The sequence below is a fragment of the Salmo salar genome, chromosome 13 (assembly GCF_965601325.2).
Source record: "Salmo salar chromosome 13, fSalSal1, whole genome shotgun sequence".
In the NCBI taxonomy this organism is placed as follows: Eukaryota; Metazoa; Chordata; class Actinopteri; order Salmoniformes; family Salmonidae; genus Salmo; species Salmo salar.
This window is the reverse complement of record NC_138303.1, coordinates 19,497,583-19,520,914: the sequence shown is the minus strand read 5'-3', so window position 1 is coordinate 19,520,914 and position 23,332 is coordinate 19,497,583. Positions and strand designations below refer to the sequence as shown.

The 23,332-nt window shown below is 55.5% G+C and overlaps 1 protein-coding gene across 3 annotated transcripts in view; it reads right to left on the bottom strand.

Annotated features, from left to right (window-relative positions):
- Positions 1-16: 16 nt before the first annotated feature.
- The window catches only part of plcg1 (phospholipase C, gamma 1), a 42,634-nt gene continuing 19,318 nt past the window's right edge, over positions 17-23,332 (bottom strand). The window contains exons 14-33 of one of the 3 annotated variants that reach the window (XM_082959880.1): positions 23,067-23,235; positions 22,801-22,923; positions 20,180-20,281; positions 18,824-19,011; positions 18,194-18,394; positions 17,959-18,078; positions 16,488-16,668; positions 16,319-16,396; positions 16,090-16,193; positions 15,856-15,949; positions 15,567-15,636; positions 5,525-5,688; positions 5,083-5,179; positions 4,777-5,001; positions 4,455-4,603; positions 4,147-4,261; positions 3,644-3,805; positions 3,399-3,487; positions 2,763-3,054; positions 17-2,595 (exon numbers count right to left, since the gene is read on the bottom strand). In XM_082959880.1, coding sequence (XP_082816006.1) covers positions 2,767-3,054; positions 3,399-3,487; positions 3,644-3,805; positions 4,147-4,261; positions 4,455-4,603; positions 4,777-5,001; positions 5,083-5,179; positions 5,525-5,688; positions 15,567-15,636; positions 15,856-15,949; positions 16,090-16,193; positions 16,319-16,396; positions 16,488-16,668; positions 17,959-18,078; positions 18,194-18,394; positions 18,824-19,011; positions 20,180-20,281; positions 22,801-22,923; positions 23,067-23,235 — 2,719 coding nt within the window. In that variant the 3' untranslated portion in view covers positions 17-2,595; positions 2,763-2,766. The remainder of the gene's footprint in view (positions 2,596-2,762; positions 3,055-3,398; positions 3,488-3,643; positions 3,806-4,146; positions 4,262-4,454; positions 4,604-4,776; positions 5,002-5,082; positions 5,180-5,524; positions 5,689-15,566; positions 15,637-15,855; positions 15,950-16,089; positions 16,194-16,318; positions 16,397-16,487; positions 16,669-17,958; positions 18,079-18,193; positions 18,395-18,823; positions 19,012-20,179; positions 20,282-22,800; positions 22,924-23,066; positions 23,236-23,332) is intronic. The other 2 variants (XM_014134666.3, XM_014134667.3) reach the window with 2 other exon arrangements.

Here is a 23,332-nt window from a genome sequence, read left to right as displayed (position 1 = left end):
AACAAGATCAGGCCAATCATAGTTGATTAAGTACTTTAATTCTCAGGCTTGAATATGTTGCATATGAAAGGCAAAATTAAAATGAATACTTTTTCTCCATAGCTTAGGCACAATACAGAAAGGCTTGGTTTGTAAATGAGACCATCAGTTCCATTGTGATGCGTCTAGGTCAAATGAAACAGGATTTCTGAATGAACAATGTAGATATATAGTTGTGTACATCGAGGCCCATGGAAGAAAGCACACTGGTCAGCATTAGGAGCTATGTAGCACAAGAGGGACAACTCTTCACGACACAGAGCGAAAGTGTGTGTGTACACATTCCCTCAACCTTACCATGAAAGTTTGACAATGGAGATGGCCGCAAAACAAAAGGTGGCAAGATTCAGACCTTAGGTATTCAGTTCCAACCCCCATGTTCCACTTAACTAAATCCATATGGCTTCAAAAGGAGTTTCCCTCCATGGCATAACATTCTAAATACTGGTCTTAAGAGTATCGTCTGCTCAAGGGGGGCATTGCATATCAATTGAAATATGACTCTGGCGTCCCCTACTCCCAGCCTAAACCATTGTGGGGGTAAGCACAAAAGTGCATGACCTTAGGCTGGGGGCGTTTGTCAGTCAGGAATGATCAATTGAGCTTTCAGGAACAACACCGATATACATTCAGTAAGATCTGCAAATTAAATCTCACTTGATTTACATTAAAAATGTGCTGTTATGAGTCATGTCACTATAGACCACAGTGATTTAACCCCTTCATGTCTCTGCAAGTCTAATACAGAAGTCTTTATCAGTCAGCAGTTCTGTGGCAAACAGCTGTGCTGAAAGAATCTCCAGAAAATCTTTGGGAACATCTGGAATGCCGCAATGGAAAAGACAAACACCCCCTCAGCTGAATAATATGCATACAAGAACCAGCGACCTACTCAAACATTTAAGAACAGCCTTTCAATCGATACTGTCTATAGGATTTCAGTTAGGTCCTTCTCGGCCAGCAATACTGCACTTAATTAGGTTAGTCGACTTCCTAGCGCGCTCTACTCTAAGATAATCTACACGCAAGCCCCTCAAAACCAGTTAAGACGGTACATTTAAGAGGAATGACGGTCTACAATTTAGACAACTTTAACACACAGGTAAACAAAGATAACTGTAATGTCTTCCATTGACCTCGCCTTTCATTCCAAGTGGAAATGTAATGAAGTCCAGAGCAGAAACTGTAGACACTTGCTACAGTAAAACATTATTTAAAACAAAAACCATGGCTCTGCACTGGCACCGGAATGTCTGCTAAAACCAAGCCCGTCTTGTAAACGTGTGGGCAGAACTGAATGCATCCAGTGGCACCCTGTCTCTCCTCCCTCCGCCAAATATCCACATTGAAACAAAACATTAAGGATGTGACTTCATCACTAGCATTTCAACTCACAGCATTGCTTACTGACACAACTTTCAGGGACAGACAGGCTAGCCCAATTCCAGCACTCTACAATGCAGTATGGCATCCTAAAAAGAGAAAATAATGCCATGCTAATCTCCAAATAGGGTAGCACTTTTGACAAGGTTCTATATATTTTTTTGGGGGGGGGGGGGGGGGGTAATTTGGGCTCTATTCAAGCCACATCGCAGAAGTTCAGTTTGACAGCGTGATTGGAATTTAAAGGCAATGTTCCCGCGTTAGCAGTGACTGCATTCACTGTAAATGCTGCATTTGTCGGCTCAATTACCTTTACATTTCTATCACAGAATCTGTAACACTTCAGCTTTCCAGATTGAATAGTGTATATGGGGTAAGAGTGTGAGTGTTTTTACTGTTAGCGACTGTTAAGAGCAACTGCTTTCACATCACAAGGCAGCCAACGGAATGACCCGTAGTTTTCAGAATGCAAGTTTGGCAAAATAAGAAAAGCCTATGTGTGTGTATATATAAAGGCTTGAGTTACTCCAGAGAGCCCTCGTGTTTTACACATTAAAAAAAGAAAAAATCACATGAATGTTTAAAAGTTTAAATAAAAATAATTAAAAAAAACATGGAGACAGAAGCTCTTTAAGAGCAGGTTGGCTGCTGCCGTCGTTTGGCCAACAGCACAGCAGGAATAAATATATATACTCGTATACGCCAGAGAGAAGAGAAAAATAATAACCTAACGTGGAAAACAGTTTCAAACTGACACCTTCACAGCTCCCTCCCTCATCTCATCCCTCCCTCTTCCATTCTTCTTTCCGTCGCAAACCTTTGCGCTCGAGTCGAGCACGCCAAAATTCCCCATCGCCCGACATCTTAGCCGAGGGCTGAAACTTCTTTGCGTATTATTTCTTTCTTGTCATCTTTGTCTTCTCTCTCCCTTCCCGCCCCCTCCACCTCACACTCACTCCAGGAGGGGGACACACAGAGGAGAGAAAGAGAGCAGAGCAAGGGAGAGCTGCCTGAAATGTAGGCCAAAGCGGTGGTGGGCGTTTCCATAGAAACAGTGTTCACAGCAGTCAGTGACATCATCGGTACGGGGAGGAGCTGGGGGGGTTGGAATGCGCCCTGATTGGTCCGGCCTAAACGCGGTTCTCTCCGCCCACTCTGGTCCTGCGCATCATCCTGAGGGGGGGAGGAAAAGAGAGAGAGAGCGAGAGAGAGCGAGAGAGAGCGAGAGAGAGCGAGAGAGAGCGAGAGAGAGCGAGAGAGAGCGAGAGAGAAAGCAAGGACACGCTAAAATCTCACAAAACTGAAATGCACCAACACAGACAGATAGAAGTTACACATACCTCCTTACACATACCTCCTGTTCTGAGGGTCCAGGTCCAGCAGAGCCTCCTGTGATACTCTGAAGTCATCCAGAGGTGTCTGGTAGCGGGCCTCGAAGGAGCCCTCCCTGCCTCTGTAGGCCTGTGTCTGAGCCTGGGTCTGGGCTGCTGGGGACTGGGGCAGAGGGGACATGGAGGAGGCTGAGGACGTGGAGCCTGTCTCCCCCAGACGCTCGCGCCCTGTCTGGGTAACCACCGCTGCAGAGACACCTCCTACCGGCAGGAACGGGCTCAGCACCTCCCCATTTTCAGCCTAGTAGAGGGAGAGAAAATAAGTTGGAGGAGTGAATATTAGGGATGATAACAGTAACGCAATGTTTTCCATGGCAAAAATGAAAAAAGTTAACACTATGGTCCTTTAAAAACCCGCTGTATGTAAAATACTGTGTACTATAGCTTGGAAAATAAATGTGATTCTGGATGACAACATAATGATATGTTTCCAACATTGGGGATGTTTTCCTAAACAAGTTAAATCCTGTGTTTTGTTTCCTTGCCAGGATACTAATGAGTAACGTGATACTGGTTTATCCGGCCCTAGTGGATATCTCTCAATGTGTGATGTGGAGTCAGTCCAGTGAGTGTACCAGTACCCACCCTGCTCCGGGTGATGTCCATGTGCACCAGCAGAGAGGCCAGCTCCAGATCCTCATTACAGCTGTTCTTCAGAGGGACCGACCGGTATCCTGACACCACACAGAGACAGACAGACATGAGTCTAGTAATGCCAAAAGAATGATGATCTGAAATGCCAAACTATTCTGCTAGTCAGAGAGCCAGTCAGGGTGTATCGTACTTGTCTCAGCCAATCCGAGTGGACGTTGGTGCGATGCGACACCTACCTGTCTTGAGGCTGTTGATGGGGAAGCTGGCCTGAGCCAGGAAGTTCTGGTCGCTGAACATGTCAATCTCGTACACCACAAAGCGCAGGAAGGCAAAGGCAGAGTTACACACGGTGAACTGGAAAGGCTTCCGAGGCCATGTGGGGTTCAGCCCATTATCCGCTGAAGAGAACATGGAGAGAGAGAGAGAGAAGACTAGATCAGCCAAGTCCCCATTGTCATATATTGTGTGTGTGTGTGTGTGTGTGTGTATACACACATTAGGGGATGTTTTGTCCATCAGGTTGCCACATAACCCTTAGATATTTCTACAACTTTGTTTTTCCATAACTGAACAGGAAATAACGAGCTTAATTCCAAACCCATCACAACATCCTTGCCCTGTCCCTAAAACCTAGGACCCTTCTCTTCGAAATAACACTTGGTTCAACTAACCAACTACTAGCTAGATGTAAAGAACCTGATTGGTTGAATTAAGTATTAGTGTAAGGTGTGTTACTCACCCTCTGAGTCGGTCTTCTGCTTGGCGCTGTCATATTCTGCGCCACACACCTCGAGCTCGATCAGCGGGCACACGATGCCACGTCCGTGTTTAGGCAGGTGACGAGCACCCAACACCTGGAGAGGACAGAGAGTTTAAACACCTTCACACGTTTTTATATCCTCGTGGGGACCTAACATTTTCCCTAACCCCAACCCCTAAGCTTAAGATAGCCGTTGGGGACGTGGGAAATGTTCCATTGAGGGAGAATTTTCCTTGTTTTACGATCCTTGTGGGGATTTCCACCAGGATAGAAGACCACACACGCACCTCTATCTGCAGGGTGACTGACTCCAGGCCCCTCAGCGTGTGTCGGTCAAAGGGGTCAAAGTTGTCGTCTCTCATGATTGGTGGCTGGAGGACGTAGCCACTCCTCCCGTTCAACATGAACAGAGCCTGGTTCATCTGCATGGGCTTGTCTGCAGAGGGGAGGGGAGAAGTTCAGTCAGTCATCTTCAGAAAGGTAATGTAAGGAAAACCAGTCACTTAAACATTTTTATTTCGTTTTTATTTAAAAAAAAGGAAAAATCCCCTCTCCAACCCCAGTGTATCAATCCCCCTTCTCATTCAGTAACAACTCATCCCTCTGTACCTGCAGTCTGGAAGTTCAGCGCGACCAGCTGGGATCCACAGAGCCACATGGGCAGAGGGTCGTAGTTGGAGGAGTCCAGCCTCTGTCCACGAGGGTAGATACGGGACAGCTGCAGCCGGTTGTACTGCAAGAACCTCTTCCCCTTGATCCGGTTCACATACTTCTCTGCCTTGGTCTCCGGGAACGACGACATGTCCCGGAAACACGCCCGCTCTGTCCCAATCTCTACAGGAGCAAGGGGGAGATGGGGGGTGAGATATGCTTGTGTGTGTGACAGTGTGTTTAGCTGTATAGACGCGTACTTACTGTCCTCGTCGAAGGGTACAGGTCTACAGTAGATGACCAGGTCAGACAGCTCCAGAGCGATCTTCTTCCTTCTCTCCATCATCTTCCCCTCCTCCAGCTGACAGACACACGACTCAGTTTGACACTACTCACAGTCATTACTTCACAGACAACCACACGACTCAGTCTGACACTACTCACGGTCATTACTTCACAGACAACCACACGACTCAGTCTGACACTACTCACGGTCATTACTTCACAGACAACCACACGACTCAGTTTGACACTACTCACAGTCATTACTTCACAGACAACCACACGACTCAGTTTGACACTACTCACGGTCATTACTTCACAGACAACCACACGACTCAGTTTCTGAGGAAGTATTCCTGCACATGGTATACGCTTCTTCCATTCTTTATTCTTACACATTTACTACAAAGTATTCTTTCCATACCTTGGCCTCTGATGTCATGGTGACCTCTCTGATCTTTATGACCCACTCTTTGAGCTCCTCCTGGGTATTGGCAGCGATGTCCAAGACCTGCCCTGCCCTGGGAGAGGCAGCTGGGAGGAGGGAGAACACATGCAGCCTGCTTCCCTTACCATCAGGCCGCACCACTAGGGGGGAGAGAGAGAGAGAGAGATGAGAGCGAGAGAGAGCGAGAGGGGGGGCGAGAGAGATGAGAGCGAGAGAGAGCTGAGAGGGGGGGGGCGAGAGAGAGAGAGCTGAGAGGGGGGGGGCGAGAGAGAGAGAGCTGAGAGGGGGGGACGAGAGCGAGAGAGAGCTGAGAGGGGGGGACGAGAGCGAGAGAGAGCTGAGAGGGGGGGACGAGAGAGAGAGAGAGCTGAGAGGGGGGGACGAGAGAGAGATGAGAGCGAGAGAGAGCTGAGAGGGGGGGCGAGAGAGAGCTGAGAGCGAGCGAGAGGGGGGGCGAGAGAGAGCTGAGAGCGAGAGAGAGCGAGAGGGGGGGCGAGAGAGAGCTGAGAGGGGGGGGGGCGAGAGAGAGATGAGAGCGAGAGAGAGCGAGAGGGGGGGCGAGAGAGAGCGAGAGGGGGGGCGAGAGAGAGCGAGAGGGGGGGCGAGAGAGAGCTGAGAGCGAGAGAGAGCTGAGGGGGGGGGGGCGAGAGAGAGCTGAGGGGGGGGCGAGAGAGAGATGAGAGCGAGAGAGAGCGAGAGGGGGGGCGATAGAGAGATGAGAGCGAGAGAGAGCGAGAGGGGGGGCGAGAGAGAGCGAGAGGGGGTGAGAGAGAGCTGAGAGCGAGAGCGAGCTGAGAGGGAGAGAGAGCTGAGAGGGAGAGAGAGCTGAGAGGGGGGGGGGAGAGAGAGATGAGAGCGAGAGAGAGCGAGAGGGGGGCGAGAGAGAGATGAGCGCGAGAGAGAGCGAGAGGGGGGGCGAGAGAGAGCGAGAGGGGGGGCGAGAGAGAGCGAGAGGGGGGGCGAGAGAGAGCGAGAGGGGGGGCGAGAGAGAGCGAGAGGGGGGGCGAGAGAGAGCGAGAGGGGGGGCGAGAGAGAGCTGAGAGGGGGGGGCGAGAGAGAGCTGAGAGGGGGGGCGAGAGAGAGCTGAGGCGAGAGAGATGAGAGCGAGAGAGAGCTGAGAGGGGGGGGCGAGAGAGAGATGAGAGCGAGAGAGAGCGAGAGGGGGGGCGAGAGAGAGATGAGCGAGAGAGCGCGAGAGGGGGGGCGAGAGAGAGATGAGCGAGAGAGCGCGAGAGGGGGGGCGAGAGAGAGATGAGAGCGAGAGGGGGGGGCGAGAGAGAGATGAGAGCGACGAGAGAGAGATGAGAGCGAGAGGGGGGGCGAGAGAGAGATGAGAGCGACGAGAGAGAGATGAGAGCGAGAGAGAGCGAGAGGGGGGACGAGAGAGAGAGAGAGCTGAGAGGGGGGGACGAGAGAGAGATGAGAGCGAGAGAGAGCTGAGAGGGGGGACGAGAGAGAGAGAGAGCTGAGAGGGGGGGGGACGAGAGAGAGATGAGAGCGAGAGAGAGCTGAGAGGGGGGGCGAGAGAGAGCTGAGAGCGAGCGAGAGGGGGGGCGAGAGAGAGCTGAGAGCGAGAGAGAGCGAGAGGGGGGGCGAGAGAGAGCTGAGAGGGGGGGGCGAGAGAGAGATGAGAGCGAGAGAGAGCGAGAGGGGGGGCGAGAGAGAGCGAGAGGGGGGGCGAGAGAGAGCGAGAGGGGGGGCGAGAGAGAGCGAGAGGGGGGGCGAGAGAGAGCTGAGAGCGAGAGAGAGCTGAGGGGGGGGGCGAGAGAGAGATGAGAGCGAGAGAGAGCTGAGGGGGGGGCGAGAGAGAGATGAGAGCGAGAGAGAGCGAGAGGGGGGGGCGATAGAGAGATGAGAGCGAGAGAGAGCGAGAGGGGGGGCGATAGAGAGCGAGAGGGGGGGCGAGAGAGAGCGAGAGGGGGGTGAGAGAGAGCTGAGAGCGAGAGCGAGCTGAGAGGGAGAGAGAGCTGAGAGGGAGAGAGAGCTGAGAGGGAGAGAGAGCTGAGAGGGGGGGGGAGAGAGAGATGAGAGCGAGAGAGAGCGAGAGGGGGGCGAGAGAGAGATGAGCGCGAGAGAGAGCGAGAGGGGGGGCGAGAGAGAGCGAGAGGGGGGGCGAGAGAGAGCGAGAGGGGGGGCGAGAGAGAGCTGAGAGGGGGGGGCGAGAGAGAGCTGAGAGGGGGGGCGAGAGAGAGCTGAGGCGAGAGAGATGAGAGCGAGAGAGAGCTGAGAGGGGGGGGCGAGAGAGAGATGAGAGCGAGAGAGAGCTGAGAGGGGGGGCGAGAGAGAGATGAGCGAGAGAGCGCGAGAGGGGGGGCGAGAGAGAGATGAGCGAGAGAGCGCGAGAGGGGGGGGCGAGAGAGAGATGAGAGCGAGAGGGGGGGGCGAGAGAGAGATGAGAGTGACGAGAGAGAGATGAGAGCGAGAGGGGGGGCGAGAGAGAGATGAGAGCGACGAGAGAGAGATGAGAGCGAGAGAGAGCGAGAGGGGGGGCGAGAGAGAGATGAGAGCGAGGGCGAGAGAGAGATGAGAGCGAGGGCGAGAGAGAGATGAGAGCGAGAGAGAGCGAGAGGGGGGGGCGAGAGAGAGATGAGAGCGAGAGAGAGCTGAGAGGGGGGGCGAGAGAGAGATGAGAGCGAGAGAGAGCGAGAGGGGGGGCGAGAGAGAGCGAGAGGGGGGGCGAGAGAGAGCGAGAGGGGGGGCGAGAGAGAGCGAGAGGGGGGGCGAGAGAGAGCGAGAGGGGGGATGAGAGAGCTGAGAGCGAGAGCGAGCTGAGAGGGAGAGAGAGCTGAGAGGGGGGGGCGAGAGAGAGATGAGAGCGAGAGAGAGCTGAGAGGGGGGGCGAGAGAGAGATGAGAGCGAGAGAGAGCGAGAGGGGGGGCGAGAGAGAGCGAGGGCGAGAGAGAGCGAGAGGGGGGGCGAGAGAGAGCGAGAGGGGGGATGAGAGAGCTGAGAGCGAGAGCGAGCTGAGAGGGAGAGAGAGCTGAGAGGGGGGGGCGAGAGAGAGATGAGAGCGAGAGAGAGCTGAGAGGGGGGGCGAGAGAGAGATGAGAGCGAGAGAGAGCGAGAGGGGGGCGAGAGAGCGAGAGGGGGGCGAGAGAGAGCGAGAGGGGGGGCGAGAGAGAGCGAGAGGGGGGGCGAGAGAGAGCTGAGAGGGGGGGGCGAGAGAGCTGAGAGGGGGGGGCGAGAGAGATGAGAGCGAGAGAGAGCTGAGGGGGGGGGCGAGAGAGAGATGAGAGCGAGAGAGAGCGAGAGGGGGGGCGAGAGAGAGATGAGCGAGAGAGCGCGAGAGGGGGGGGCGAGAGAGAGATGAGCGAGAGAGCGCGAGAGGGGGGGCGAGAGAGAGATGAGAGCGAGAGGGGGGGGCGAGAGAGAGATGAGAGCGACGAGAGAGAGATGAGAGCGAGAGGGGGGCGAGAGAGAGATGAGAGCGACGAGAGAGAGATGAGAGCGAGAGAGAGCGAGAGGGGGGGCGAGAGAGAGATGAGAGCGAGGGCGAGAGAGAGATGAGAGCGAGGGCGAGAGAGAGATGAGAGCGAGGGCGAGAGAGAGATGAGAGCGAGGGCGAGAGAGAGATGAGAGCGAGGGCGAGAGAGAGATGAGAGCGAGAGAGAGCGAGAGGGGGGGTGAGAGAGAGATGAGAGCGAGAGAGAGCTGAGAGGGGGGGCGAGAGAGAGATGAGAGCGAGAGAGAGCGAGAGGGGGGCGAGAGAGAGATGAGAGCGAGAGAGAGCGAGAGGGGGGGCGAGAGAGAGCGAGAGGGGGGGCGAGAGAGAGCGAGAGGGGGGGCGAGAGAGAGCGAGAGGGGGGATGAGAGAGCTGAGAGCGAGAGCGAGCTGAGAGGGAGAGAGAGCTGAGAGGGGGGCGAGAGAGCGAGAGGGGGGGCGAGAGAGAGCGAGAGGGGGGGGCGAGAGAGAGCGAGAGGGGGGGGCGAGAGAGAGATGAGAGCGAGAGAGAGCGAGAGGGGGGCGAGAGAGCGAGAGGGGGGCGAGAGAGCGAGAGGGGGGGCGAGAGAGAGCTGAGAGGGGGGGCGAGAGAGAGCTGAGAGGGGGGGCGAGAGAGATGAGAGGGGGGGCGAGAGAGATGAGAGCGAGAGAGAGCTGAGAGGGGGGGCGATAGAGAGCTGAGCGAGAGAGAGCGAGAGGGGGGGCGAGAGAGAGATGAGAGCGAGAGGGGGGGCGAGAGAGAGATGAGAGCGACGAGAGAGAGATGAGAGCGAGGGGGGGGCGAGAGAGAGATGAGAGCGACGAGAGAGAGATGAGAGCGAGAGAGAGCGAGAGGGGGGGCGAGAGAGAGATGAGAGCGAGGGCGAGAGAGAGATGAGAGCGAGGGCGAGAGAGAGATGAGAGCGAGGGCGAGAGAGAGATGAGAGCGAGGGCGAGAGAGAGATGAGAGCGAGGGCGAGAGAGAGATGAGAGCGAGAGACAGCGAGAGATGAGAGCGAGAGACAGCGAGAGGGGGGGCGAGAGAGAGATGAGAGCGAGAGAGAGCGAGAGGGGGGGGCGAGAGAGAGATGAGAGCGAGAGGGGGGGCGAGAGAGAGATGAGAGCGAGAGCGAGCGAGAGGGGGGGCGAGAGAGAGATGAGAGCGAGAGAGAGCGAGGGGGGCGAGCGAGCGGGGAGGGCGAGCGAGCGGGGAGGGCGAGCGAGGGGGGAGGGCGAGCGAGGGGGGGGGCGAGCGAGCGAGAGCGAGGGGGGGGCGAGCGAGCGAGAGCGAGGGGGGGGCGAGCGAGCGAGAGCGAGGGGGGGCGAGCGAGCGAGAGCGAGGGGGGGCGAGCGAGCGAGAGCGAGGGGGGGCGAGCGAGCGCGAGCGAGGGGGGGCGAGCGAGCGAGAGCGAGGGGGGAGCGAGCAGAGCGCGAGCGAGGGGGGGCGAGCGAGCGCGAGCGAGGGGGGCGACCTAAGAGCGAGCGAGAGGGGGGAGCGAGCGAGAGGGGGGAGCGAGCGCGAGGGGGGAGCGAGCGAGAGGGGGGAGCGAGCGAGCGGGGGGAGCGAGCGAGCGGGGGAGAGAGAGAGAGCGAGCGAGCGGGGGAGAGAGAGAGAGCGAGCGAGCGGGGGAGAGAGAGAGAGCGAGCGAGCGGGGGCAGAGAGAGAGAGCGAGCGAGCGGGGGCGAGAGAGAGAGCGAGCGAGCGGGGCAGAGAGAGAGCGAGCGAGCGGGGCAGAGAGAGAGCGAGCGAGCGGGGGCAGAGAGAGAGCGAGCGAGCGGGGGAGAGAGAGAGCGAGCGAGCGGGGGAGAGAGAGAGCGAGCGAGCGGGGGGAGAGAGAGAGCGAGCGAGCGGGGGAGAGAGAGAGCGAGCGAGCGGGGGAGAGAGAGAGAGACGAGCGGGGGAGAGAGAGAGCGAGCGAGCGGGGGAGAGAGAGAGAGCGAGCGAGCGAGCGGGAGAGAGCGAGCGAGCGAGCGGGGAGAACGTGCGAGCGAGCGGGGGAGAGCGAGCGAGCGCGCGGGGGAGAGAGAGCGAGCGAGCGAGCGGGGGGGAGAGAGCGAGCGAGCGGGGGAGAGAGAGCGAGCGAGCGGGGGAGAGAGAGCGAGCGGGGGGGAGAGAGAGCGAGCGAGCGGGGAGAGGAGCGAGCGAGCGGGGGAGCGAGCGGGGGGGAGAGAGAGCGAGCGAGCGGGGAGAGAGAGCGAGCGGGGGAGGGAGAGCGAGCGGGGGAGGGAGAGCGAGCGAGCGGGGGAGAGCGAGCGAGAGAGCGGGGGAGAACGTGCGAGCGAGCGGGGGAGAGAGAGCGAGCGAGCCGGGGGAGAGAGAGCGAGCGAGCGGGGGAGAGAGAGCGAGCGAGCGGGGGAGAGAGAGCGAGCGAGGGGGAGAGAGAGCGAGCGGCGGGAGAGAGAGCGAGCGGGGGAGAGAGAGCGAGCGGGGGGAGAGAGAGCGAGCGGGGGAGAGAGAGAGCGAGCGAGCGGGGGAGAGAGAGAGCGAGCGAGCGGGGAGAGAGAGAGCGAGCGAGCGGGGGAGAGAGAGAGCGAGCGGGGGAGAGAGAGAGCGAGCGGGGAGAGAGAGAGAGCGGGGGAGAGAGAGCGAGCGGGGGGAGGGAGAGCGAGCGAGGAGCGGGGGAGAGCGAGCGAGCGGGGGAGAGAGAGCGAGCGAGCGAGCGGGGGAGAGAGAGCGAGCGAGCGAGCGGGGGAGAGAGCGAGCGAGCGAGCGAGCGAGCGGGGGAGAGCGAGCGAGCGAGCGGGGGAGAGAGAGCGAGCGAGCGGGGGAGAGAGAGCGAGCGAGCGGGGGAGGAGAGAGCGAGCGAGCGGGGGAGAGAGAGCGAGCGAGCGGGGGGAGAGAGAGCGAGCGAGCGGGGGGAGAGAGAGCGAGCGAGCGGGGGAGAGAGCGAGCGAGCGAGCGAGCGGGGGAGAGCGAGCGAGCGAGCGGGGGAGAGCGAGCGAGCGGGGGGAGAGCGAGCGGGGGAGAGAGAGCGAGCGAGCGAGCAGGGGAGAGAGAGCGAGCGGGGGAGAGAGAGCGAGCGAGCGAGCGGGGGAGAGAGAGAGCGAGCGAGCGGGGGAGAGAGAGAGCGAGCGAGCGGGGGAGAGAGAGAGCGAGCGAGCGAGCGGGGAGAGAGAGAGCGAGCGAGCGAGCGGGGGAGAGAGAGAGCGAGCGAGCGAGCGGGGGAGAGAGAGAGCGAGCGAGCGGGGGAGAGAGAGCGAGCGAGCGGGGGAGAGAGAGCGAGCGAGCGGGGGAGAGAGAGCGAGCGAGCGGGGGAGAGAGAGCGAGCGAGCGGGGGAGAGAGAGCGAGCGAGCGGGGGAGAGAGAGCGAGCGAGCGGGGGAGAGAGAGCGAGCGGGGGAGGGAGAGCGAGCGAGGGAGGGAGAGCGAGCGAGCGAGGGAGAGCGAGCGAGAGAGCGGGGGAGAACGTGCGAGCGAGCGGGGGAGAGCGAGCGAGCGAGCGGGGGAGAGAGAGCGAGCGAGCGAGCGGGGGAGAGAGAGCGAGCGAGCGGGGGAGAGAGAGCGAGCGAGCGGGGGAGAGAGAGCGAGCGAGCGGGGGAGAGAGAGCGAGCGGGGGAGAGAGAGAGCGAGCGGGGGAGAGAGAGAGCGAGCGGGGGAGAGAGAGAGAGCGAGCGAGCGGGGGAGAGAGAGAGCGAGCGAGCGGGGGAGAGAGAGAGCGAGCGGGGGGAGAGAGAGAGCGAGCGGGGGGAGAGAGAGAGCGAGCGGGGGGGAGAGAGAGCGAGCGGGGGGGAGAGAGAGCGAGCGGGGGGGAGAGAGAGCGAGCGGGGGGGAGAGAGAGCGAGCGGGGGGGAGAGAGAGCGAGCGGGGGGGAGAGAGAGCGAGCGGGGGGGAGAGAGAGCGAGCGGGGGGGAGAGAGAGCGAGCGGGGGGGAGAGAGAGCGAGCGGGGGGGAGAGAGAGCGAGCGGGGGGGAGAGAGAGCGAGCGGGGGAGAGAGAGCGAGCGGGGGTGAGAGAGCGAGCGAGCGGGGGAGAGAGAGCGAGCGAGCGGGGGAGAGAGAGCGAGAGAGCGGGGGAGAGAGAGCGAGCGAGCGGGGGAGAGAGAGCGAGCGAGCGGGGGAGAGAGAGCGAGCGAGCGGGGAAGAGAGAGCGAGCGAGCGGGGAAGAGAGAGCGAGCGAGCGGGGGAGAGAGAGCGAGCGGGGGAGAGAGAGCGAGCGGGGGAGAGAGAGCGAGCGGGGGAGAGAGAGCGAGCGGGGGAGAGAGAGCGAGCGGGGGAGAGAGAGCGAGCGGGGGAGAGAGAGCGAGCGGGGGAGAGAGAGAGAGCGGGGGAGAGAGAGCGAGCGGGGGAGGGAGAGCGAGCGAGCGAGCGGGGGAGAGCGAGCGAGCGGGGGAGAGAGAGCGAGCGAGCGAGCGGGGGAGAGAGAGCGAGCGAGCGAGCGGGGGAGAGCGAGCGAGCGGGGGAGAGAGAGCGAGCGAGCGAGCGGGGGAGAGAGAGCGAGCGAGCGAGCGGGGGAGAGGGGAGAGCGAGCGAGCGAGCGGGGAGAGAGAGCGAGCGAGCGGGGGAGAGAGAGCGAGCGAGCGGGGGAGAGAGAGCGAGCGAGCGGGGGAGAGAGAGCGAGCGAGCGGGGGAGCGAGAGGGAGACGAGCGAGCGGGGGAGCGAGCGAGCGGAGAGAGCGAGCGGGGGAGCGAGCGGGAGACGAGCGAGGGCGGGGGAGAGCGAGCGAGCGGGGGAGAGCGAGCGGGGGAGAGAGAGCGAGCGAGCGAGCAGGGGAGAGAGAGCGAGCGGGGGAGAGAGAGCGAGCGAGCGAGCGGGGGAGAGAGAGAGCGAGCGAGCGGGGGAGAGAGAGAGCGAGCGAGCGGGGGAGAGAGAGAGCGAGCGAGCGAGCGGGGGAGAGAGAGAGCGAGCGAGCGAGCGGGGGAGAGAGAGAGCGAGCGAGCGAGCGGGGGAGAGAGAGAGCGAGCGAGCGGGGGAGAGAGAGCGAGCGGGGGAGAGCGAGCGAGCGAGCGGGGGAGAGCGAGCGAGCGAGCGAGCGGGGGAGAGAGAGCGAGCGAGCGAGCGGGGGAGAGAGAGCGAGCGAGCGAGCGGGGGAGAGAGAGCGAGCGAGCGAGCGGGGGAGAGAGAGCGAGCGAGCGGGGGAGAGAGAGCGAGCGAGCGGGGGAGAGAGAGCGAGCGAGCGGGGGAGAGAGAGCGAGCGAGCGAGCGGGGGAGAGAGAGCGAGCGAGCGAGCGGGGGAGAGAGAGCGAGCGAGCGAGCGGGGGAGAGAGAGCGAGCGAGCGAGCGGGGGAGAGAGAGCGAGCGAGCGAGGGGGGAGCGAGAGGGAGAGAGCGAGGGGGGAGCGAGAGGGAGAGAGCGAGGGGGGAGCGAGAGGGAGAGAGCGAGGGGGGAGCGAGAGGGAGAGAGCGAGGGGGGAGCGAGAGGGAGAGAGCGCGAGGGGGGGGCGGGAGAGAGCGCGAGGGGGGGGCGGGAGAGAGCGCGAGGGGGGGGCGGGAGAGAGCGCGAGGGGGGGGCGGGAGAGAGCGCGAGGGGGGGGCGGGAGAGAGCGCGAGGGGGGGGCGGGAGAGAGCGCGAGGGGGGGGCGGGAGAGAGCGCGAGGGGGGGGCGGGAGAGAGCGCGAGGGGGGGGCGGGAGAGAGCGCGAGGGGGGGGCGGGAGAGAGCGCGAGGGGGGGGCGGGAGAGAGCGCGAGGGGGGGGCGGGAGAGAGCGCGAGGGGGGGGCGGGAGAGAGCGCGAGGGGGGTCGGGAGAGCGCGAGGGGGGGCGGGGGGGAGCGCGAGGGGGGGCGGGAGAGAGCGCGAGGGGGGGGCGGGAGAGAGCGCGAGGGGGGTCGGGAGAGCGCGAGGGGGGGCGGGGGGGAGCGCGAGGGGGGGCGGGGGGGAGCGCGAGGGGGGGCGGGAGAGAGGGCGGGGGGGAGCGCGAGGGGGGTCGGGGGAGAGCGCGAGGGGGGTCGGGAGAGCGCGAGGGGGGTCGGGAGAGCGCGAGGGGGGTCGGGAGAGCGCGAGGGGGGGAGAGAGAGCGCGAGGGGGGGAGAGAGAGCGCGAGGGGGGGAGAGAGAGCGCGAGGGGGGGAGAGAGAGCGCGAGGGGGGGAGAGAGAGCGCGAGGGGGGGAGAGAGAGCGCGAGGGGGGGAGAGAGAGCGCGAGGGGGGGAGAGAGAGCGCGAGAGATGGAACAGTGATAACCCCAGAGAGAGAGAGAGAGAGAGAGAGAGAGAGAGAGAGAGAGAGAGAGAGAGAGAGAGAGAGAGATGGAACAGTGATAACCCCAGAGAGAGAGAGAGAGGGAGAGATGGAACAGTGATAACCCCAGAGAGAGAGAGAGGGAGAGATGGAACAGTGATAACCCCAGAGAGAGAGAGAGAGAGAGAGAGAGAGGGAGAGATGGAACAGTGATAACCCCAGAGAGAGAGAGAGAGGGAGAGATGGAACAGTGATAACCCCAGAGAGAGAGAGAGGGAGAGATGGAACAGTGATAACCCCAGAGAGAGAGAGAGAGAGAGAGAGAGAGGGAGAGATGGAACAGTGATAACCCCAGAGAGAGAGAGGGTGGTGAGAGATAAAGAAAAGAGATTGAGGGGGAGATACAAGTATGTAGAGGTCGTCCCGAGGCAAGGTGACCGTACTATCTGCAGGAGGATAGAAACAGGAAGGGGAGGAGTCACTCACCAATCTGACAGGAAGACACATCTACACTTCCTCTCAGCAGGTCTCCCAGAGGACTGTTCTCTGTCAGCTGCTGTAGGAGAGAGGGAGAGAGAGGGAGAGGGAGAGAGAGGGGAGACATGAATGCTAATCGAAAAACCTAACAGCAGCATTTTACATGTTGTTGCTATAAACGCTAGAAAATGACAGTCCCTCTCATAGCATAGACTGGTGGCTGTAAAATGTGGATTATTAGCAGGTGGGATTATCTGATGCGTATCCCAGTATGTGTCTACAGGGTAGAGGGCCTTACTGATCTGTCTGGCTCCACAGCTGAAGGACTGATCTCCTCTACATAGTTAGCAGGAAACCACAGCTGCTTCTTCCCACCACAGTCCCCCTTCCACCTGAGTGAGAGAAACACACACGGAATGGGGTTTACTCTAGAAGGATGTTCTATAACCAACCCCAGATAACTCATGTAGCTCTGTGATGATTTGATAGATTTGGATAGTGAACCTGACTTCCTGTGTGTGATGTCACTCACCAGCCTCCTTCCTGTTTGTCCACATTTTGGATGATGGCGTTCTTACTGAAGGACAATTCATCATCCCTCTGGGCCTTGTACTCATACATGGCCTTCACTGTGCACTGCAGACCGATGTGAAGGGGGTAGGACAAACACACACACACACACACACAACAATCCTTGCATTGTTACATTTGCAAAGAGAGGGAAGGAGACAGGATGGATCAGAGATCCGGTGCAGTCTTACCTTGAAGGTGGGCATCTGATTGGCTTCGACGTAGAACCCAGGGTTCCGCCCCTCATACAGAGACCCGTAATCTGGCTCCTGACAAATACATGAGAGTTCAGAGGATATCCAACTCACTTACACTGACTACAGCAACAATCATGAGCACAGGTGTGTGTGGTCCACTCACAGCGGTGCCTATCTTCTCCAGCGTCTCCTCATTGATAGGGTAGCGGAGCTTCATCTTACGGTACAACGGGTGCTTCTCGTAGTAACTGATGAGATCCACCAGGCTGTCGAACTCCGACGTCCCCAACACCACCGTCTGGCCCTCCTGCTGCACCCTGCAGTGCTTGATCTTCCCCTCTGCCCTGAGGGGACGACAACACAGGGTTAAACACACACGTACGTACGTGACCTGCTGCGTGCATTAATCATCAGGCGCGTCACAGCAACCTGAACCAAAATCCCCGTGAAGAAAGAGGACGCCAAGGACGACAGTGGCAAGAACCCATCGTCATGGAAGATGCTTTCGTTGTAATTAGACCTAGAACTGTACATTTTCACAACAAGCCAGTCAGTAATGCCAGAGCAGACGCTAGAACGCGCGTCTCGAGAGGCCAGGTGGACGGCAGCGTGAGCTATACTACAGATCTAACACAGTAAAGAACGCATGTCTCGAGTAGGTCACAGCTTTGATCTTTGACTACTTGCTGTAAAATACACACTGTGGTGCTTATAAAACCACATTGTGTGCCTAAGATGCACTGTGCAGAAATCGCTCAGACATTTCCAGGTTGCTGAAACTCTAATAGTTTGCCTAATTTCAGTTTGTGTGACAAAATAAACTAGTATAGTGTAGAGAATCATCGTACCGTCTAAACCGCTGTGAAATATGTTTTCCATAACCAAAAATGTTGTTACAGCTGTTTGAAGCTGGTGTACAAAACCGAAAGTGAAGAGACACAAACTAAACTTAACGGGAAGCATAGAAAGTGCATCTAGAACAGATCTACCGCGTCTTAGACTGGCATTCAAGTTGAATAACAGAGCTATGTGAATTTGGTAGGGTCGCCCATAAAGTCACATAATGCCGTTAAGTTACCATTGTCATGTTTTTATTTAGAGCCCTTGCCGGGGCTCTACACTTACTGGGGCGGCAGGGTAGCCTAGTGGTTAGAGCGTTGGGCTAGTAACCGAAAGGTTGCAAGTTCGAATCCCCGAGCTGACAAGGAAAAATCTGTTGTTCTGTCCCTGAACAAGGCAGTTAACCCACTGTTCCTAGGCCGTCATTGTAAATAAGAATTTGTTCTTAACTGACTTGCCTAGTTAAATAAAGGTAAAATAAAACATATTACAATATTGTGGCTTAGGTTGCCAACTGTGATAAAAAAAATTATAATAATGGGCCACCAGTAAACTATTTTCACAACCAGTGACCACTTCCTTCCTCATGAAAATCTTTAATGGGTAGAAGGCATAGGTCACCGTTCTCTGAGCTAGCTGGCTGAACGTCTTGCTTTCAAAACAAGTTCTAGCAAGCTGGTGAGGCATGTCAACTTTCCTAATATCAAATAATACCTGATGCTGCATTTTACCCATCAGTAACAACCAGAACAAACAATTCTGTCTAGTTGTCTGTTTCTATATTTGGAACTCACCTGAAGGAAATGGCAAAGGAGCTTAGCTCTGCCCTTTTTCTGACAAGGAACGCCCCGTCACGTGGAACCCTCATCAGCATGTTCTCAGCGTGGCTCCGAGACAGGTTGGCATGGTACCACCTAGAACATACACTCATACTTACACACATCCTTCCTACCCTCCTTCATAAAGTCATCACTGACACACATGAGATAGAAATGAATGACTATCTGAAGCCTTGAGAGCTGGACGTACTCTTTGCTTTCGTGGGCGTTGGTCTGGGGCACAGGCTCAGTCAGCTTCATCTCAAACTCGTTACAGCGCAGCGCTACCTGCTGGTAGTGGGTGATGAGGGCGAATAGCGTGTCAAACACCAGGTTGTCTGTCAAGTAGAACTTGGGGCTGCCCGCCTCTTGGCGAGAGTGGATGCGACAGTGTTGCACCCGGCCTGAACGCCTGTGTGGACAGTGAAAGAGAGAGACCAGGTATTGATTTGAAATGAGATGATCCCGGTTACTCAGCCCTGTCCCCTGCATTAGCAGAGAGACCAGCAGCCTAGCCTACACCGTGACTGGCTACTACAGAAAACCAAAAGGACAACAATTTGGATTGATTGACTGTTCAGGTCCAAGGCTTAGCAGTGTAGCAAACCTATGGGCACCGTAGATTGGGGGCTAGCCCTCAAGAACATACAGCACAAGTATTATCTGAACTCTGTGATGCAAGCAATGGGTTGGGTGAGGAGACAGAGGGTGAGGAGAAGGGGGGTTAGGTTAGTGTGCTAGGAACAGGGAACAGGAGTGGGGTGAGGCAGGTTCAGAGTGAGCTGGGAACAAGGGTGATGAGAAGGGAGTTAGTGGGGGGGGTACAGTAGGGGAGATTTACCAGAAGGACAAGGTGTAGTCTCCTACGAACGTCTCACTCTCCCGGACCAGGAAGGACCCGTCGGGAGCACCCGTCTCAAGACAGTACTCCGACAGCAGCCGCTCAGCTATCTGTCTCCCGTCGCGACCAGCACCCAGCTTCCCATGGAACCACTTCTCTGCTATATGTTGGTCCATACCGTTCGAGACCTAGAAAGACAGACAGAGTGCTAGAGTTTAATGTTGGAACTCCTATTTCAGCGTTTCCCCAAACTTGGTACTGGGGACCCCAAGGGGGCACATTTTGGTTTTTACCATAACACTACACAGCTGATTCAAATGATAAAAGCTTGATGATTAGTTGAATCAGTTGTGTAGTACTAGGCCAAAAAGCAAAAACGTGTACCCCTTGGAGTCACGAGGACAGAGTTTGGGAAACCCTGTCCTATGGCATTAAGCAGCATAAAGTGATGTTCTGTCCTGTATGTACCGCAGTGTGTCCGCTGGCTTCATTTTGCTGTGGTGCTGCACCCCTGCAAAATCATTGCCTCCACACAATAAAAAATATGGAACATGAAAAACTTTTTGTTGAGGAGCATTTTGCCTAGAACATTCCACATGTACTTTATCTGCAAACAAAACAAGTAATTAATAGAAAAAGTAACAACCCCATAGTAGAATAGTTTATTTACCTAGTCGGCTTGTTGTTGTGTTCTATGCTAGATAAATATTCCTCTCCGTGGCTCATTCATGTTATAAGTGCCATAGGAAGGGAAACATGCATTCTGACAAGCAGTCGTGAAAACAGCAGTTAATGGCTTTTGTTAAAAAGAGGGGAATCCCAGCTTTCCATTCCTACTTCATTTATTTCTCAACTCCTAAATATGCACAAACTGCACCATTTTAAACCCATGGTTTTCAGAAGCATGGTTCAGCATGTTATGCTCAGCAATTCACAGTGGGTGCATAGGGAAGAGTGGGGCTAAATGTAACACCGGTCAATTGTAGGGTGACTTGGGGTACAACGCCTCACTACCTCAAAATCATTTATTTGAATGACTTAAATTGTGATGAGACAGATACTATTTTTGGTTGAGCAAGAGTAGTGGAAACCAGATAAAGTGTTGGGGGAAAAATTAACAGGTAGGCCTAAATTTTATTCAGTGTTTATGCAAGTTTCTTGGGACATAAATGAATCAACATGATAACTAGTTAAGAGAACACATTTGAGATCTGACTAATGATTAGCCCAATGGGGTAAATGCAGATAGGCAACCCCATACTTCAGCCTATTTATTTGCCCCCCTGACTCCTTTCCCCCCCCACTCCTACACATTTTTTCAGATGAAACACTAATGTACTGCAAGGCCTTACTCACCTCTCTGTGCTCCTCCTCATCCTCGTTGCCTTGGTTGTTAGACGTCTCCTCCGAGTAGTAGATCTTACTGCTGGTCAGTACAAAGAAGTGAGGGTACCACTCCTGCAGAGAGGGGGAGATGGTGTTTGAGTTAGAAAAAGGTATTTAAAAAAGTAACAGTGGCAAGAGAGCTATGGACCATACAACCAAGGCATATACAGTGAGCTACACAAATATTGGGACAGTGACATTGGTTGTTGTTTTGGCTCTGTACTCAGCACTTCGGATTTGAAATGATACAGAGACTATAATGTTAAAGTCAGCTTTAATTTGAGGGTTTTTTCCATCCATATCGTGTGAAATGTTTTGAAATTGTAATACTTTTTGTACATAGTTTCCCCCCCCCCCAATGTTTTGATTGTGTTTGATTATTTTGTGCCCAATATAAATTAATGGTAAATAACGTAGTAGGATGGTAAATAACGTAGGATTCACTGTTATTGTAAATAAAAATATATGTTTCTAAAACATTGCTACATTAACGTGGATGCGACCATGATTACAGATAATTCTGAATGAATCATGAGTGAGAAAGTTAGAGGCATAAATAACAACCCCCCCCCCCCAAAAAAAAACCCAAATGCTAACCTCCCCTGTTATTAATCAGATTTGATTGTAAAGGTGAGAGGTTAGTATGTCTTGGGGGTATGATATTTGAGCGTCTAACTTTTTCACGATTCATTCAGGACTATCTGTAATCGTGTTTGTGCTGAAGTGTCTCTCCTAAATCTATTTTTTTTATTTTACATGTATTCAACCACATTTTTTGGTATTAAAGAGTCTCCATATATACACTACAGTTCAAAAGTTTGGGGTCACTTAGAAATTCCCTTGTCATTGAAAAAAAAACAAATTCTTTGTCCATCAAAATAACATCAAATTGATCAGAAATACAGTGTAGACATTAATGTTGTAAATTACTATTGTAGCTGGAAACGGCAGATTTTTTATGGAATATCTATTTAAGGGCGGCAGGTAGCCTAGTGGTTAGAGCGTTGGGCCAGTAACCGAAAGGTTTCTGGATCGAATCCCCGAGCTGAGAAGGTAAAAATCTGTTCTGCCCCTGAACAAGGCAGTTAACCCACTGTTCCCCAGTAGGCATTCATTGTAAATAAGAATGTATTCTTAACTGACTTCCCTAGTTAAATAAAAAGGTTAAAACATAGGTGTACAGCGGCCCATTATCAGCAACCACTCCTGTGTTCCAATGGCACGTTGTGTTAGCTAATCCAAGTTTATCATTTTAACAAGGCTAATTGATCATTAGAAAACCCTTTTGCAATTATGTTAGCACAACTGAAAACAGTTGTCCTGATTAAAGAAGCAATAACTTTGGCCTTCTTTATACTAGTTGAGTATCTGGAGCATCAGCATTTGTGGGTTCGATTACAGGCTCAAAATGGCCTGAAACAAAGAACTTTCTTCTGAAACTCATCAGTCTATTCTTGTTCTGAGAAATGAAGACTATTCCATGCGAGAAACTGAAGATTCCGTACAATGCTGTGTACTACTCCCTTCACAGAACAGCACAAACTGGCTCCAACCAGAATAGAAAGAGTGGGAGGCCCCAGTACACAACTGAGCAAGAGGACATTTGAGCCTGTAATCAAACCCACAAATGCTGATGCTCCAGATACTCAACTAGTCTAAAGAAGGCCAGCTGTGCTAACAATTGCAAAATGTGATTTTATTTTAGGAAATAGGACATTTCTAAGTGACCCCAAACTTTTGAATGGAAGTGTACTTCCATACATTTGTTCAACTGGTACCGGGGGACCTTCAGATGAGTCTTGAGGCATGTGGGCATCCTAGAGCAAAATATCCAACATGTTCGTGAGAGTGTGTAACCCAAAAGGTTTGGACGCTACAGACAGAAGTTGGCAGATCAGCTGTACCAACGTCAGACGAGTCTCTTGACACTTGTGGAGGTCGTAGAGAAAAACACTGTTCGTGAGAGTCATCTTTCCATAGAGGGGTCATAATAGTTTTGTAGGCCAAACCAGTCGGACGCTACAGATGATTTTGTGAGAAGACCGATTTTTGGGATGTCTCATGGTCTGACAAACACTGCTCTAACTCTGTCACCTTTCACCACAGCTGCGGATGAGCGACATAGGCATATGCGGTGGATTGACACGCAAACAAAAAACTGATCTCTATTGAGATTTTACTATGCTTATTTTATTATGCTAATTAGATTTCCGCCGGGGCGCAGAAATCGTCCTTATTAATATGGGGTTGGTCCCCCCTTTGCTGCTATAACAGCCTCCACTCTTCTGGGAAGGCTTTCCAGTTAATGTTCAAACACTGCTGCGGAAACTTGCTTCCATTTAGCCACAAGAGCATTAGTGAGGGTCCTAACCCGAACCATGAAAAACATCCCCTGATCATTATTCCACCTCCACCAAACAGTTCTTGTGCTGACGTTGCTTCCAGAGGCAGTTTGGAGTCTGCAAGTCTGCACTTTAACCTCAGTGATTGAATCGTTTAAAATCCCAAGTGCTAGAGTACAGAGCCAAAACAAGTCACTGTCCAACTACCTTTGGAGCTCACTGTAGATAGATAGAAAACAAAGTTCTCACATGGTTGATGGGGTCCTCCAGGAAGAGAATGCCATTCTTGATGGAGTTGCTGATGTCATTCTCAGAGTAGGGAGTGGAGGTGGACACCTCCTCATAGGCACTGCCCTCTGCTAGCTTCTTATGCTGCACATGACAGGGAGAGGAAGAGTGAAGAGACTGCAGTTGGTTTATACAGTCATTTAGCAGATGCTCTGATCCACGAGTACATTAAAATGACAACACAAACATCTTTAATTCCAAATCCACATGACCCTATGACCTCTGACCTTGATGAGGATCTTCCTCTTAAGCTGATTGGGTGAGGGCAGTCCGTCGGCGGAGATGTCCACAGCCTTGGTAAGCAGCATTTCTCCAAAGACCTTCTTAAAGTAGGTAGCCATGTTCCTCTGCTGGACAATGCTGCAATGATCCTCTATGGACAGGATGATGGGGTAGCTGGGGAAGTAGTAAGAGGGGGAGAGGGGTCAGAGGTCAACAGCACATGTCAAAGGTGAAAGGCGTGGTGGAAAGGCACCCCCCCTTTGTGAACTTC